We start from the raw sequence: 18309 nt of genomic DNA on the forward strand, positions 1-18309 counted from the left end.
GAGCTTACCATAGTGTGTACACAAATTTGGAATTCTTGCCACACTGTGACTGTCTCCTGTCTAAGACTTTTCTCCCCTTGATTTCCAGCTTTTGTTCTACTTAGTCCATGCCTCCCAAGCTGAGAAGTGCCCTCAGAGGAAAAGCCATGAAAATTTTCTCTCAATTTCTACTTTATTTTTATCACTCTCAAACAGTCAAATAGTTCATTGTGTACTTTTCTGAGGGTTTATCATTGTTATAAATATAAGCGCTAACAAAATACAATTTGGGTTTTTTTTTCTCAGTATTACTCAAAACAAAATTCCTTGTAGTCCATGCTTTATTTCAAGGTTGTGAAATCATTTGCACACTCAGCGAGAATATGGCTTTATTCTTACCATATAGGTCAAGACAAGTTGAAAAAAATTAAAATCGCAATTTACATTTCAGTAGTCACTGTCATAATGTATTACACTGTTGATTTTTAAAATCCTATAAAATACTAGGATTTACCTACTGAATGTTGACTTTTTATCTATCACTCTCTAGTTGCTCCAAACAAGTTATAATTCTTCTTTTAGATAAAAGGAGTAGCAGATAATGAAGTGGATTTAAAAAAAAAAAAAAACAGACAAAAAGAGGAAGCAAAAGAAGAAGTAGAGAGAAAAAGAAAGGAGGAATGGAAAGGAGAAAAAATTAGAGGGGTAGGTGACAGAAGACAAGGGGAAGAAAACAGAAGAGAGCAGGGATTTTGTGGACTATGTGGCTTCTTAAAATTGCCACAATATCTTACAGTTATAGACATTATACTTATTAGAATATATAGTTAGTAGATATTAGAATAATTAAAGACTTGTTTGTGCGTATGATTCTGTGCAGAACTATCTGGAAAGGTTGGATTAAGAATCACTCAAGTTTGTCATTTCAATGTGGTATTCTGTCTACCTGCTTGCAAAAAAAGCAGCTGGGTATGTATGGACTTCATATTGGTGAGCACTAATATGTTAAGGAACAGTAGAAGGAGATAGTCATAAAGTATCATGTCAGTTCATCTTAGTAGAATAATGATCTTTTGGATGCCTACCACGTTCTAGTCACTGTGCTATGGATAAAATATAAATATAACATTGCTATTATCTCAAAGACCTTATGGTCAAGTCAACGAAACTAGAGATTTCCCACATCTCAGTGTTTCATGGGGGAAATTGATGGAGAACTGAGCTAAGAGCTTGAAGGAAAAAGCTGGATTTCGCTGCATTTTTAGAGCTAAAGAAAGGGATACTTTCTAGGATGTCAATTAGAAGCCTGAAAGAACCATGCTTTAAGAATAGGAGCAAGCCAAAGGTAGACCAAATTTTACTAAAATTGCAGTGGGGCTCCCACTTAGGTCAATACCTGATAGAATTGTGGTAATCAGCCCCTTGGCCTAACAAAGGAAAGGGGGAGCCATATCTGATAGAAAATAATGTTCTGCGGAGTCTCTAGATCTATTGTTCATAGGGTCAGCAAAATTAAAAAGGACAAGATATGCAAAGAGTCAAGAAAATACAACCAACAATCAAGAGAAAAAGAGAAGCAAACAACTGAATTATTTGAAAATTGTAATTGTTTCAATATTAATAGATAAGGCAATGAAAATAACTATAAATAACATAGAAGAAAATGTGTAAGAAAAGATACTCAAAAGAGATCAAAGGAATAGAGAATTGAAAAGCAATAATTGAAAAGAGAAAAAGAATTATATCTTTCAGTTCCAAAATGTCAACTTGATTAAGGGTAAAATTGACATTTTGGAACTGAAAGACATTATATTAAACACTAAGTTTTCAATGGATGAATCTAACACAGATGGGCCACAGCAGAGCCCGGGAGAAGGAAACTAGAATACACGTCAACAGAAAACACCCAGATTGAAGCACTGAGAGGAAAAAGAATAGCCACGACAAACAGCATAAGAAACATGTGGACACACACACAATGTCTGAGATATGTATAAAATTGAAATTCCAAAAGAAAGAAAGAACAAGAATAGCAATCACCAGTCAAATAAATAAATAAATTTTGTTTTATTCACCCTATGACACCCTATAGACCAAAGAGAATGAACAATCTATAATCATATGCGCCATTATATATGAATGTCCCAAACTTATGGTTTAGTTTAAATAAAAGGCAAACACAAATGAATACAGGTGAGATGATTCCATTTACGTACAAATTACCATTGCAGGTAAAGCTGTTATGTGAGAAGTCAGGTTGTAGCAGCTTTTGGGCAGGAATTGACTGGAAGGGCATATAATGTCTGCAGCTGTCTTTTATCCTGGATGCTGGGAGGAAAGGAAGGAAGGGAGGAAGGGAAGAAGGGGGTGATCCACTCTTGGATATACAGCTACCATTTGTTCTGCTTTCCCCTAGTTACCTACAAAACCTTAATTGTGTAATTAAGAAAACCTGATTTTATTTCTTAAAGAATAGAGTCTAGGCATGTGTAATCAAAGTAGCCATTAAGGCATTGGTTTTCAAACTGTGGCAAGCAGCGGAATCACCAGGAGTTGTTTAAGAGAGATCACAGGTCCCATCCCCACAGTTTCTGTTTCTGTTTCTGTAGTTCTGCTGTCCCCAAGAATTAGCATTTCTCTCAAGTTCACAGGGGATGCTGATAATGCTGGTCTGGGGACCACAATTTGAGAACTAGCCATGTTAGAGTTGCTGTAGCTTCTCTTGTCAATGTTCTGTCATAAACTTGATCTCAATAATCTTGTTTTTTATGTATTCAGTAAAACAGAATCCATAAAGATAGACATAGGGCGTTGGCTCAACTGGGATACATTATAGGGAATACCAAAGGGAAAAGTCCTCAGTGAAATGTCCTAAGAAATTTTTTTTGCAGAAAATTTGCTTAGAATGAAAATTTACACTATCAAATGATGAGTTACTTCAAAGGAAGTGGAGAGAAAAATAACCTAGCTGAAAACATGATGCATCAAGGTGTTGTACAGTCTGTTCAAAATAATTGCTTTTTTTCTCTTAGCATACATTGACTGCAACCTCATCACCAAGCTAATTTCACTAGAATGTGCTTCGTTATCAGTCAAGGCTCACAGATGTGAAAATTTTTGCCTACCAGTTTTCTGTAAAACATTTGCTTTTCAAAGACTCATTAATTCAAATCTTAAATATAAAAGGTGAACATGTATGTGTCAATGTAATGAAGTTTATTTAATCTCTTGCAGGACTGCATCAAAACATGTAAACAAGGACCTTGGTAATATGGAAGAAAACAAAAAGTTAGAAGAAAACAATCACAAAACTGAAGCCTAAGAGAGAAACTGTTCTAGTTGTCCAGGTGAGCAGTCTGCATTGAGGTTCATAGAAATAATTCCCTGAAAAGTAGGAAACATCCTTAAAGATGAAAAGTTTTATGTTAAGATGCTCCATAATTACAGCTTTCAAAACAGGAAGATAGTTCTTCTTTTTTGATATTATTATTATACTTTAAGTTCTGGGATACATGTGCACAATGTGCAGGTTTCTTACAAAGGTATACATGTACCATGGTGGTTTGCTGCACCCATTAACCCATCATCTACATTAGGTATTTATCCTAATGCTATTCCTCCCCTAGCCCCCCACCGCCTGACAGGCCCCGGTATGTGATGTTCCCCTCCCTGTGTCCATGTGTTCTCATTGCTCAACTCCCACCTATGAGTGAGAATATGTGGTGTTTGGTTTTCTGTTCTTGTGTTAGTTTGCTGAGAATGATGGTTTCTAGTTTCATCCATGTCCCTGCAAAGGACATGAACTCATCCTTTTTTATGGCTGCATAGTATTCCGTGGTGTATATGTGTCATCTTTTTTTTATCCAGTTTATCATTGATGGTCATTTGGGTTGGTTCCCAGTCTTTGCTATTGTGAATAGTGCTGCAATGAACATTTGTGTGCATGTGTCTTTACAGCAGAATGATTTATAATCCTTTGGGTTTATAAATTCCCAGCAATATTGGGTTTATATTATACCCAGTAATGGGATTGCTGGGTCAAATGGTATTTCTGGTTCTACATCCTTGAGGAGTCACTACGCTGTCTTCCACAATGATTGAACTAATTTACACTCCCACCAACAGCATAAAAGCATTCCTGTTTCTCCACATCCTCTCAACACAGGAAGAGAGCTTTTCAAAAGAAACTTCTGTGACTCAGAAAGTGTTTTTGGAAGAATGGAAACTTACAAGTCTCCCCCACTCCCTCCTCAAAATTGTCATTATCCTCTGAATAATAAAAACCAACTATGAGATGTTAACCTTTAATTAGTATTTTATATTTTAATGCAAAAACTCTGAATGCAAAGAAGCTTTATTTTTTGAATTGGTGTTTGGGTTCAATAAGAACAGATTCTAATACCTTAAATTTATTTTAAAGAAAGAATTATGAAAATAATTTTAAAATATAAAAATTTTAGTCCTAGTGTGGTGGCTCACGGCTGTAATCCCAACACTTTGGGAAGCTGAAGCGGGTGGATCACTGAAGGCCAGGAGTTTGAGACCCGTCTGGCCAACGTGGCGAAACCCTGCATCTTTACTAAAAATACAAAAATTAGCCAGGCTTGGTGGCAGGCACCTATAATCCTAGCTATTCAGGTGGCTGAGGCAGGAGAATCACTTGAACCCAGCAGGTGGGGGTTGCAGTGAGCCAAGATGGCACCACTGCACTCCAATCTCGGTCACAGAATAAGATTCTGTCTCAAAACATAAAAATAAAAAAATAAAAAATTTTAATCTAGGAATTTAATAAAAGTTTGAGTGTATTTATACAGTCAATATCCCAAATCATTTTAATGAAAAGTCTAACAAACTTGTGCATGTGTGTATATAAATATGCATATGCATTTATAGGTAGTATATGTGTGTGTATATGTATATATGTATCTATATGCACATATGTAGAGGCATATGTCTGTTACATATGTTATATATATTTATATATAAAATAGCTGTATGTGTGTGATTTTTAAGACAATCTCAAAAAAGGCTATGTTTTCATGGCATTGCCACTTGCAATTTGAGGTTTTCCTTTTTATTTGTGTTCATTAAACCAAGCAAACAGAAGAGCCATTTGGACTATTGCATGTATCTTTTAGAGTAACTGTCACTGTAGCTTACCAATATGATATGAAAAGCCCCAACCACCACAGTAAACTTCAGGTTCATTATAAATAAACCACAAGTAACAATCTGAGTGGTTCATCCAAATTAATCCCATATTAAGGATGGGGCATAGGAAAGCATTGTATTTAAAAGGATGCACACAGGAGAGGACAATACAATAATTGAAATAAGACTTGTTTTTTAAAATCTGAAAGCCAGGATTTTACACTGATGGGGTGAAAGAAATCAGAACTGGATTGCTTTTCTATCTTACATTTCATTGGATGTCAAGTATGCGGCATTTCCACATGACTTTTTTTTTGTTTCTTTGTTTTTTGTACTTCTCTAGGGTTCTTCTCCCCAGTCCTTTGTAAACATAGATTTTTAACTACTGTTTTCTTCAAAACTGTATAGAGTAACTTCTCAGTGAAAAACTGTTCTTGAAGACAAATACCACAAAATAGTGTGATTTGAAGTAATGATGTATTTTCAACCAAAAGAGAAAGGCAATGAAATATTTTCTTGGAAAAACTGGTGTTATTAGTATTAATTAAGCATTCTTTACAAAAAAAAAAACTGAATAATTCCAAAAATTATTTGTAGAATGGATGCAGCAATGCCTGAGATTATAGATGGGCTTGGGGAAAATGGAGTTTTATAAAAGGCCCTCCTGTAAAGTAATTTACTAAATTACTTTCAGTACAAATTATCTATTGATTTTTTTAAAATTATTGCTATGGCAGCTTATCTAAATTATGCTTTTTTTCATTTCAGAGATAAAAATCATATAGACCAATTGAAGCATGAACGTGGATTGTATTTAAGATATAAACAAAGACATTGACAGCAATTCATGGTTCAAGTATTAAGCAGTTCATTCTACCAAGCTGTCACAGGTTTTTAGAGAATTATCTCAAGTAAAACAATGAAATTTAATTACAAACAGTAAGAACAAGTTTTGGCAGCCATGATAATAGGTCATATGTTGTGTTTGGTTCAATTTTTTTTTTCTGTAAATGTCTGCACTGAGGTTTTCTTTTTGGTTTGCCTTTTATGTAAATTTTTTACGTAGCTATTTTTATACACTGTAAGCTTTGTTCTGGGAGTTGCTGTTAATCTGATGTACAATGTTTTTATTTCAATTGTTTATATGGATAATCCGAGCAGGTACATTTCTGATTCTGATTGCTATCAGTAATCCCCCAAACTTTCTCACAAGCACCTAAAACCCAAAGGTGGCAGCTTGTGAAGATTGGGTACACTCACATTGCCCTAATCAAAAGTGATTATTTTTATCACAAGGGAGGGGAGGCTGAGAGTCATACTGATAGGCACCATAGGGGCCAGCTCTTTGATGTGCCACCAGCGGACTCTCAGAAATAAATCACAGATGCATACAGACACACATACATAAAGGTACTCCTAAACTGACAATTTTACCTATTCTGAAAAAGACATAAAACCGAATTTAGTAGCACTTAACCTCTACAGACACCTGCTAATAAATTATTTTCTGTCAAAAGGAAAGAACACAAGAGTGTGTGAGAAACAGTTTGGAAAAATCATGGTCAACATTCCCACTTTCATAGATCACAATGTAAATCACTGTAATTACAAATTGGTGTTAAATCCTTTGGGTTATCCACTGCCTTAAAACTGTACCTATTTCATGATTAAAAAGATATCAATCAGAATTGGAGTTTTTAACAGTGATCATTATCAAAGCTGTGTTATTTTCCACAGAATATAGAATATATATTTTTTTCGTGTGTGTTTTTGTTAACTACCCTACAGATATTGAATGCACCTTGAGATAATTTAGTGTTTTTAACTGATACATAATTTATCAAGCAGTACATGAAAGTGTAATAATAAAATGTCTATGTATCTTTAGTTACATTCAAATTTGTAACTTTATAAACATGTTTTATGCTTGAGGAAATTTTTAGGGTGATAGTATAAATGGAAATTTTTGAAGTAGACTGGATATGGGCCAATAGCTACTTGTGACTTGACTTTTAAACTTTGCTCTTTCAAGCAGAAGCTTGGTTTCTGGGAGAACACTGCATAGCCATTTCTTTCCCAGGATTTACACAACTTTAACGGGAAGATAAATGAGCATCAGATTTCTAGGTATAGAACTATGTTCTTTGAAAGGAAAAGGAAAACTGGTGTTTGTTTCTTAGACTCATGAAATAAAAAATTATAAAGGCAATGAAAAATAAATTGAAAATCAAATTCAGATGAGAATAGGAATAATATTTTGCCACTTCTGCATTATTTAGAAACATATGTTATTGTACATTTGTAAACCATTTCCTGTCTGGGCAATAGTGACTCCGTTTAATAAAAGCTTCCTGTAGTGCATTGGTATGGATTAAATGCATAAAATATTCTTAGACTCGATGCTGTATAAAATATTATGGGAGAAAAAGAAAATATGTTATTTTGCCTCTAAACTTTTATTGAAGTTTTATTTGGCAGAAAAAAAAATTGAATCTTGGTCAATATTTAAACCAAAGTAAAAGGGGAAAAACCAAAGTTATTTGTTTTGCATGGCTAAGCCGTTCTGTTATCTCTGTAAATACTGTGATTTCTTTTTTATTTTTTCTTTAGAATTTTGTTGAAGAAATTCTAAAATTTTTAAACACCTGCTTTCCACAATAAATCACAAACACTAAAATAAAATTACTTCCATATAAATATTATTTTTTCTTTTGGTGTGGGAGATCAAAGGTTTAAAGTCTAACTTCTAAGATATATTTGCAGAAAGAAGCAACATGACAATAGAAAGAGAGGGTTATGCTACAATTGTTTCTTGGTTTCCACTAGCAATGGTTAATTGAGTCCAAAACAGCTGTCAGAACCTAGAGAGCAGAACATGAGAAACAGAGCTCTGGACTGAAAGCAGAAAGTTTGGCAGGAAAAAAGAGACAACTTTATTATCATCGCATCAGTGCCTGGATAAAGAGGAAATCTTACTTGTTTAATGGCGGCCACATGCACAGAGAGGCTGGAAGAAAAAGAATCCAAATCTTCAACGATTGAGGATTCGGCTCTCCAACTTAACTCTTTGTCAACAGGAAACAGGTTTTGCAGGTTCAAGGTTCACTCCCTATATGTGATTATAGGAATTGTATGTGGAAATGGATTAACATACCCGTCTATACCTAAAAGATAATAAAACTGAAATACGTCTTCACAGGTCTCTCAAAGTTGTCTGACTATTGTCTAAATTAGAATGTTCATGTGTGGAAAGTGATTGTCTTTATCAAAGAGTGGAAAACTCACTGTGACTCTATCTTTCAGGAGAAGGAGTACAGAAAAATAAAGTTCCCCATGCCTCCCTACTATCTCAGGTGCGCTACCTTAGCAAGTCCTGGATTTCACCAGTGATTGATTCTGGAATGCATCTGTCTTCAATGATAGGATCACACCTACTCTTGGGTGTCCCATGTAACTGTCCTAGGACCTTAATTAAGAAAACATTTTCATATTTGTTCACCTCTGCCAATAACATTCTATTCAGATTGTCATTTGGAATTACCCAGGCCTGAACTTTCAAAGAAATGTATTCCCTCCAAAATAAGGTAAAGCCAGCTGTGTATATAATAGAAGGAAATTAATGTTTATTGAGCTCATACTATGTGCTAGGGTCATTCATACATTAACAGTTAACAGTTGTAAATAGTACTAAATATTCCCCTCATTTAACGCTGAAAACCTGAGGTTTAGAGAAACTTTATGATTCCCAAATGCACTTAGCTTTAAAGTAGATAAGTTGGGTATCAAACTAGATCTAAATCCTTGCCCCAGGCTACGCTGTTCCCTAAGTTTCTCTAAAAAATACTCCTTTTCATAATACATAAAATTAGAAAACATTAATTAATACATTAACTGGTTATACCATTGATAAAAGGATTATTCTGAAATATTTAAAACATTCAAAAGCGCAAAATTGCATAACTTTTCAGCAGCATTTGGATTAAACGTATTAGACATGTTATTAGAATGTATAATATATTCCACATCATATATATTTTTTTTGAGACAGAGTCTCACTCTGTCACCAGGCACCATGCTTGAGTGCAGTGGCGCGATCCCAGCTCGCTGCAACCTCTGCCTCCCGGGTTCAAGCAATTCTCCTGCCTCAGCCTCCCGAATAGCTGGAACTACAGATGTGCGCCACCACGCCCAGCTAATTTTTTGTATTTTTTAGTAGAGATGGGGTTTCACCATGTTGGCCTGGATGGTCTCAATCTCTTGACCTCCTGATCCGCCTGCCTCAGCCTCCCAAAGTGCTGGGATTACAGGCGTGAGCGACCGCGCAGGGCCTCCACATCATATTTTTAAGCATCACATAGGCTATTAAATACTAAGTGCCTATGATGAGACAGATATTGTATTGGTGCATGTTTTAAATAATGTTTCATTGAATTTCTCTGATAGGAGAGGCGTGATGCCTATTTTAAAGAAGAAAACAATGTAAATAACTTTGTCACAATTCCAGATACAGAGCGGTTGAGCCAGGATCCATGCCCAAGATGCTGAAGTTCAGGGTCAATTCTTTATATTGTTTATTATCTCATTATAAGAATATACATCTATCTACACTTAGAGAGACTAACAAAAAGATAGATTAGTATTAAATAACCTATTTGTTTTTCTAGTAACTGCCATTGATATTCAAGGTAATATGATTATAAATAAGACATATTAAAACTGCTTTGAAAATAAATGACTGTGTAAATGTTAGCTACATTTTAATCTCATGTCTAAGCAATTAAATGGAACTAACTCACTATTTGAAAAGTCAGTGCAGTATATTTGGCTGTATAAGCATTATACTTTCACAATAGCATACGTCAGTTAAACACTGAACATATATTTCTCATGTAGGCTTTTTCATTAAAACTTTCTTAAAGACTCTATTTTTACATGAAGCTGGAAAACTGGGGCTCTTTTTTTTCTTAGCACCCTATCTTCACCTGTTCATCCTCATTCTAATCCAATTTCTTCTTTTTATCCTAATTCTACTTCTCAAATATTTTCCTGATAAATGATTTTCACATGCACAACTATGCATTGGAAAATCAATGACCAGACAAATGACTCCAAAAGCAGATCTCATTCTCAAGTTGTCTTATCCCTTTTTATTGGCTGTCTCTAGAAAAGGTTTTACCGTGTAATGATCAAGCCCCTAAACGAGAGAACACATCTTCAGTTAGGTATATAGATGTGTGCACATTCACACAAATACACAGAGGCAGACAACACATACACGCACACACTATGGGTTAATCTCTCCCCACCTTTTTTTTTGTTTTTGGAAGAGAGAATATAGGATTTACTTCTCAGAAAAGAAATTGTTTGAAGGACTACAAAATATTTGTCAAATAGAAAGTAGCCATGGAAATATTCATGATCCTTTGATGGGAGGCATTCATAAGTCAAAGGTCCAATAGTGAATTAGACTCAATAGACGAAATAAAATTTGTATGAGTAAACCTAATCATATTATCTCTATACTACCAAGAAACAAATGAGAGCCTCAATATCACAGATGCTCTAAATAATTTTTTTACATACATCAAAAGACCATTTATTATCAGAGAGCAAAGGCCAGAGTCTCCAGAAAGTACAGTATTTGATTTAAAAAAAGAAAAATGTGAGGTTAGGCATAGTGGTTCACGCCTGTATCCCCAACACTTTGGGAGGCCAAGGTGGGAGGATTGCTTGATCCCAGCCTGGGCAACATGGCAAACTCTGTCTCAATCTCTACAAAAAACACAATTAGCCAGGTGTGGTGGCACAAGCCTGTAGTTCCAGCTACTTGGGAGGCTGAGGTGGGTAGATCACTTGAACCCAGAAGGTGGGTGCTGCAGTGATCGCTCCACTACACTCCAGCTTAGGCAACTGAGCAAGATCCTGTCCGGAAAAAAAAGAAAAAAAACAAGTATCTTTGGACGCTCTCAGCAATTCAATTTGGACTATTCGGAGCTAAATAATCAAAATAAAATTTTAAGATTTCCCAAAATTATTTTTCTTTAGATTCTACTTTCCCAGGTAGGACCTAGTAATTTTAGCTTCAATTAGCAGTTTAAATTCATAGCTTGATACATATAACATCTGAGAGTTTGACTTCCACAGAGATAGCAGTTTTGGACAGCTGTGTGTAATTCTTTGAATTCTCATCAGTAAGGAAACCACATTTTTAGTTAAATCAGATGTGGTTACTGCTTCAAAACTGATTCACAACACTCTCCCTGGAATGACTTATTAAGGAAATGGAATATTTCTTTTACAAAACGGTTTATATCTAAGCATTAGGGTCGTTCCTTGTATGCTAAACCATTTCTAAAAACCAAGTTTGCTCTGAAATTTTGGGCTTCTACATTGTTGGTCATAATTAAATTTCTTTTTCTAAGCTTGAAGATAATTGTCTACCAATACCCTTCAAATAGTCTAACTGAAAGACAAATAGTTATAACCTATTGTTGAACATGAGTCCAAGAAGGACTATTTAAAATATGTGTAGTTTTATTTACTATAATAAAATAGTAAATTTTATTTGTAATAAATAAAACTACACATATTTTAAATAGTTTTAAATGGTTTTTAAATAATTTAAATAGTTTTATTTACTATAAATATTTTAAATTACTACCAAAAGTAGTAATCTTTTTATAATATTTTTTTAATTTAGAGAGCTTTGTTTTTGATATCTAATAGCTGCCTACGAGCTGCATAAAAGATGATGGGTTTTTGGTCATAAACACCACTTAACACATCAATCTGCCCTCATGTTCCTAACTGATGGATCTATTTACAGAGAAATGTCATTAAAAGATTGCCTGTAGAGCTGAGTGCAGTGGCTCACGATTGTGATCTCAACGCTTTGGGAGGCTGAGGTGGGCGGATTACCTGAGATCAGGAGTTCGAGACCAGCCTGGCCAACATAGTGAAACCCCATGTTTACTAAAAACACAAAAAATTAGCTGGGCATAGTGGGGGAGCCTGTAATTCCAGCTACTTGGGAGGCTGAGGAAGAAGAATTGCTTGAACCCCGAAGGCGGAGGTTGCAGCGAGCCAAGATCGCACCATTGCACCCCAGCCTGGGCAACAAGAGCAAAACTCCATCTCAAAAAAAAAAAAAAAAAAAAGAAGAAGACTGCCTGTAGTGGCTTTGTTACTCTTCCGTTAGTTTGGGTTTAAGTTTTCTTGAATATAATAAACTCATTAAAATATCAAATATGTACTTCACAGCACTTAACTATATTTTTGTTGTCCTGATAATAATAGTAATTTATGTAATCAGTGTTCATCTCAAAGGTTTACACTGACTGAGAAATATTGTTGATTTCACGAAGCTTCTGCCCATAGATGAAGTGAACTTTACATTGGTCCCCTCAGCATCATTGCCTAGCAGCACCTGGCATTGCACCAAAAAAAACCCAGTGCGGGGGGGGGGGCACTTCTTTGGTTTCGCCTCCTTATTCCTCACTCTTATCATTGGAGATCACATATGAAAGTGTGTATAGGATATGAATGGGAAATCTGCTTCTCAATTTCTCCTTTAAAATGATTTTTCCAAGCTTTTGATCCAATGGGGGAAATCCTGTGGTTGGGAGCAAAGTCAATTGGGCTTTACCAAAATAGTTTGCATTCCATTTTTAAAATTGAAGTCCGGAATGGGGCAGCTGAGGTTTGGAAACTTGGATGAGTATAGGGAACGGTTCAGTTATGATTTGGGTCTCTAAATCAGCTTGAATTTCCAGATTTAAATCACATCTGTTTATAATAGCAATTAACTGAGCTTCTGCTAAAAGATGCCTTTGTGTGATGAAGCTTGTGACTAACTAACGGCACCAGTCAACACAACTGGTTTTGTCCCTGGCTCACATTTTCTTCTCAGAGAAGAAAATTTTCTTTTCTCCCTTTCTTTCCCAGGGCTTCTACAAGAGTGGGAAGTTTGTGTTCAGTTTTGGGGTGAGTCCCAGGTGGGCACGGATGGCTCTCTGGACTGAGGAGGCAGCAGCTTCTTAGAGGAAGCTACCACAGTGTAAGTCTTTTCCTGCCATCCCTGTCTGTGCAGGTACCAGAAGATGCCTCCTTAAGTTAAATGCTTTTGCAAAAGGCATCCTGCTGTTTCTTTAATGGTCCATTTGTTGCATTAGTTTCCCTAACTCTTTACCCTTACTTATAGCCATATCCTTTGCCATGTGACTTTGCAGCTCCTCCTCCCACAAAAATGTCAGAGCATAATTTCCCACCTCTCAACACTGCATTGGGCCATGTGATTTGCTTTGGCCAACAAAATCATGTGGAAGTAACAGTCCACTAGTTCTGAGCCTCGGCCTGAAGCTGCCTACTATGTTTCCTCTTGTCCTTTTGCATTTGTCACTGCCATGAGAAAAACAGAAGTAAATAACCCTGCTAATTCCAAGAGGAGGTTGAGAGACGCACAGAGCAGGTCTGTACCACATAAGTTAACCTCATTCAAGGCCAGCCTAGAGCAGAGCTGCTAGTCAACCCAGAGCCACATGAGCAAGCCCAGCCAATGTCACTAAAGCCCAACCTGCATCAGCTGCCTCACAGACATATGGGTCACAATAATAAATGATTGCTGTTTTTAAACCAGTGCACTTTTACATTGTTATTATGCAACAATAACTAACTAGTTCACCTTTTCACAGGCAACTGAGTTCCTGGTTGACTTACTGGCCATGATAATACCAAGAACAGTCATTCCATAAAAAGTCAGAGACATTTTGTTAAAGCTCCACTGATAAGTCTTTTGTGCTAGTGAAATGCTTTCTTCCTCCTTGACCTTCCTGGGACCAACATTCACTACCCAGAACCCTCAACCCTATAGCATATAGAAATATGCTACTGAATATACTTTAGTATCAATAAATAAGAATCTGTTGTAGTAATGCCAGGTAGCAATTTAGAGATCTTTGTTAAGTATGTAAATCATACACAAGCCTCTTGACAGACCAAGCATGTGATATGTTTTGCCTGGGTTGGACCACATTTGCCCTTTTCATTGTTCCAAAAGTTCACTGTTCAAGATAGGTTCATACAATTACTCTTTCTTTGTGTCCACATAATTACATGCCAATACCTTTCCTCAAATTAGAAATTATATTCAGGCTAAATATTCTGCTGACACCACAGTCCTCACCAAATGTCAAAGTCTCTTAAAAAATATTCTCAGCTCAAAAGGCCTAATTAGGTTTTCAGTGATTCATGTCAATGGTCATTAGAACAATCATACAAATCAGCAAGCACTCAGGTGTCCAGACACTAAATGGAGACATGAATCTAAAAGATCACAGACAACAGGACTAAAATAATTCAAAAAAGTTTTCTCACTGCTTTCATTAACCTTTTCCTTATGTTTTCACATTTCAGACACCAATTCTCTAGATCTATAAAGTTGTTCAGCAACAAGGTTCAGGGAAAGGAGATGGAAATAATATGGATAGTCTCTTTAAATTGACATGTACTTGGGAAGTAGTTATGAAACATACTTACGGATGCATACATCCTCACCCATTTTCCTTCAAGCTTTCAGATTATCCTAGATGAAGCAACAGTAACAACGATGTGAGGGAGACAGGCATGCTTTGTTCTTGTGTTCCCAAATGGCACCAGGCATTCTTGAGGGACAGATGAATTTAATGATTTAGTAGAAATACCATGACCCTTAGAAATAAGCAGACTTTGATTGGACTTCTAAATGAATACTATGGATCTATAATTTATTAGAAGTGAGACCTTGAACATAACACCTAAACCCCTGAGCCTCAATTACATCATCTGTAGGATGGCAGCAATACTAATTGTGTCAGAGCTTGACGCTCTTTAAAGGAGAAAATGCACACATTAAAGAGGAAATGGGGGCTGAGCATGGTGGCTCACACCTGCAATCCCAGTATTCTGGGAGGCCAAGGTGGCAGAATCTCTTGATGCCAGGAGTTGCAGACCAACCTGGGAAACACAGCTAGACACTGTATCCACACAAACACACAAAAAGCCAGGTGTCATGGTGCACATCTATAATCTTAGCTACTCAGAAGACTGAGGCAGGAGGATCACTTGAGCCTAGGAGTTTAAGGCTGCAATGAGCTATGATCAACACCAATGCACTCCAGGCTGGACAACAGAACAAAACCCTATGATATAGTCTGGCTGTGTCACTACCTAAATCTCACCTTGAATTGTAGTAATGAATCCCCATGGCCAAGGGTAGGGCAAGTTGGAGATAATTGAATCATGAGGGCAGTCTCTCCCATACTGTTCTCATGGTAGTAAATAAGCCTCACACGATCTGATGCTTTTATAAATGGGAGTTCCCCTGCTGTCTCTCTTGCCTGATGCCATGTAAGACATGGCTTTGCTTCTCCTTTGTCTTCCACCATGATTGTGAGGCCTCCCCAGCCATGTGGAACTGTGAGTCAATTAAACCTATTTCCTTCATAAATTACCCAGTCTCTGCTATGTCTTCATTAGCAGCATGAGGACAGACTAATACACTCTGTTTAAAATTATAAAAAGGGGAAGGGACTCTGGGGCCCACTGTCAAGTACAGATTAGATTACTGCATAGCAGAGAAACCCAATTCAACAGAGAGGAGATGGTCAAAGATAGAGACAGTAAATTTAAAAATTGTTTTCTGTTTGTTTGTTTTTTAATGACAGTCACAAGTAGTATCTTTTCCCATATTGGGAAAGCAAAGTTTCTGAGAGCTGCTTACTTGCTGGTGGTTTTTGGTTTAATAGATTAATCTTTATGCAAATGTTGGCCTAGCTGTTTGCAGTAATTCCTGGAAATTATGTCCACATATCTGAAGCATTTCTCATTTTAGCCAAAGTCAAATCTGTGCTGCTGTCAGCAGGGTAGATGGCAATGTCAAAATTTGTCACAAGCTAAAGGATCACAGCGATACAGAATGGTTGACTCCTGGCTAAACACTACCCCTTAATCCTGGAACTGCGGCCCTAAGTGAAAACAGCTGACCTCATTTTTCCACCCAAATGTTGCTTTTTTGGCCTGCTACATTCCTATCCTATACCCATAAAAAAGAATTCAGCTGGCAGAGCAACACAAGCAGCTTGCAAGGGAGGGTACAAGCTCCTGAGCGTTGAGGATACAAGCTGCTGAGGGCTGAGCAAAGAAGCAGCAACTGAGTGTCAGAGACTATGGATACACACGGCTAACTTCAGACAGTGAGTCAAGGAAAGGCCACCTTCTTCCCACACCACCCCTTCTCCAACTCCCCATTCCACTGAGAGCCACATCCATTGCCCAAGAAAATCCTCTGCATATACTACCCTTCAATCGGTTCACAGGACCCAATTCTTCCTGGATGAACAAGCACTCAGGTACCAAGAGGGTGGGGCTTGGACACTGCCTCAGTACCCACACCCACAGAGCCTGCTCCCGCCGGAGAGGAGCAACCAGCTGGTTCCAGCATACATTCCCTCCATTTTCCACACTTGCTTGTGCAATCACATGCTCCCTCTCTTAAGGAGTGGCCAGCAGCACGCTGAGTAAAACAACCCACTCCAGTTTCCACCTACAGAGGGGGTCAAGGGAACTATCCTGTCTCAACAGTACCTCCTACACAGTAGGCACTCAATGTATATGAGTTCATCTGCTTTATCCTGGTCTACTGCAGTTAACAACAACGTGGACACAGGTGACCAAATCCAGCTAGGACTGATGGAGTGACATTTAGGTGACTTCACCTCTTTCAGTTTAGTTACTTGCTTTCTTTGTATCCTAGTCTATTTTGCATACATAACATGGTATGCTATGTTGGGGGGGAAAAATTAAATAATGTAATGAAAGAGCTTTAAAGATCCTCCCAGACCAGAGACTTTGAGAGCATCATCAAACAAGAATCTTCCTACCTCCCTGCTATTTTCCCTTCTCCTTCCTCATGCTTCAAGTTGAGAGAATCAAAGCTGCGGATGCAAAGCAAGGATTGGGCAGCAATGGAGGAAAAGAGCAATCGGACCTCACTTCTGTGTCCAAGTTTCAGTTATAAGAAATAAAAGAGAAAGCCGCACCTTACAAAGAAGATTAAATTGTTGATTAATATCTCGGACACCCTTACTGAGTTGAGTTCATGTTTTGGGATTTTAAGTGACTATAGAACTGTTTATTACCTATGAGTGAACCAGAAACTTATGAATCCTGCTCAAGTTCCTATTCAGGGGCAGGGAACTTAAATACGAGGCCCTTTTTGATCGTGGGTCTGGCTCTTTGGACTGAAAGTCATTGAGTGGACAATACAGCGACACATTTAGCAATTGCTCATTTTTGCCACATTATTACTTCTGTGCCTCGGCTTAACAAAGAAAAAATGATCACCTGCAATATGGAGCCATAAGTAACATCAGTGAGAATGCCAAAAGAAATGAGGCAATTGCAGACAAGAACTGTTACTGGTAATTTCTTTCTTACCTTTCCTTTTGTTTTTCTTCTTACGCATGTCTTACACTCAAACCAAGCAGTGGATGGCACAAATTATCCCACCATTACAACTAATGAGATGAACTTTCTATTGTATCCAATTACAATTTCAATTTTGTAAACAAATCCATCTTCCATTGTGTCCAATACAAAACTTAGCAAACAGCCTTATAGAGTCCTTGTAATTATTGCCAGTGATAGTGGATTTAAAGGATTTGGGGTCATCTATCTAAATTAATGCATGGTCTGATTATAAAGTACATCACGATGTGATTCGTTTCTTAAAGGATCTTTTCGGAAATTAAAATAACACACAGTTAGACTATCAATTCCTTGAACTTCCTCTGCATCCAGGCAGCTTATAATTAACATGCAAGGATAATCATTCCAAATGCAACTTTTAATACCACTGACATGTTCCTCCCTTAGAAGCTAGCGATTGCTAATCCCTTTATTATTAATTATATTAATGCAAACTACTATATGTGGTTGTGAAGGAAAAGAAGCAAATCAAAGTTAGCACACTAATTCATTTAAATTTAAATTGCTGAGAAATGATATGCTCTTTAGCCTGTGATATCAAGCAAAAGAAAAAATAACCCTCGTACCACATAATAGAGTTTTTTCGTATATGAAGAATCCAAAGAAATACTTCAAGTTCAAAATTGCTCTGAATCCTGAGATGATATACTCACATTC

The 18309-nt window shown here is 36.9% G+C and overlaps 1 protein-coding gene across 2 annotated transcripts in view; it reads left to right on the forward strand.

Moving 5' to 3' along the window:
• Positions 1–8332, forward strand: part of ALCAM (activated leukocyte cell adhesion molecule) — a 214525-nt gene extending 206193 nt beyond the window's left edge. For both annotated transcript variants that reach the window (XM_017530604.2, XM_017530606.2), the window contains 2 exons: positions 3214–3326; positions 5899–8332. In XM_017530604.2, the coding sequence (XP_017386093.1) occupies positions 3214–3301 (88 nt within the window). In that variant the 3' untranslated portion in view covers positions 3302–3326; positions 5899–8332. The remainder of the gene's footprint in view (positions 1–3213; positions 3327–5898) is intronic.
• Positions 8333–18309: the final 9977 nt, after the last annotated feature.

This window comes from Cebus imitator, unplaced genomic scaffold, assembly GCF_001604975.1.
Source record: "Cebus imitator isolate Cc_AM_T3 unplaced genomic scaffold, Cebus_imitator-1.0 Scaffold67, whole genome shotgun sequence".
NCBI lineage: Eukaryota > Metazoa > Chordata > Mammalia > Primates > Cebidae > Cebus > Cebus imitator.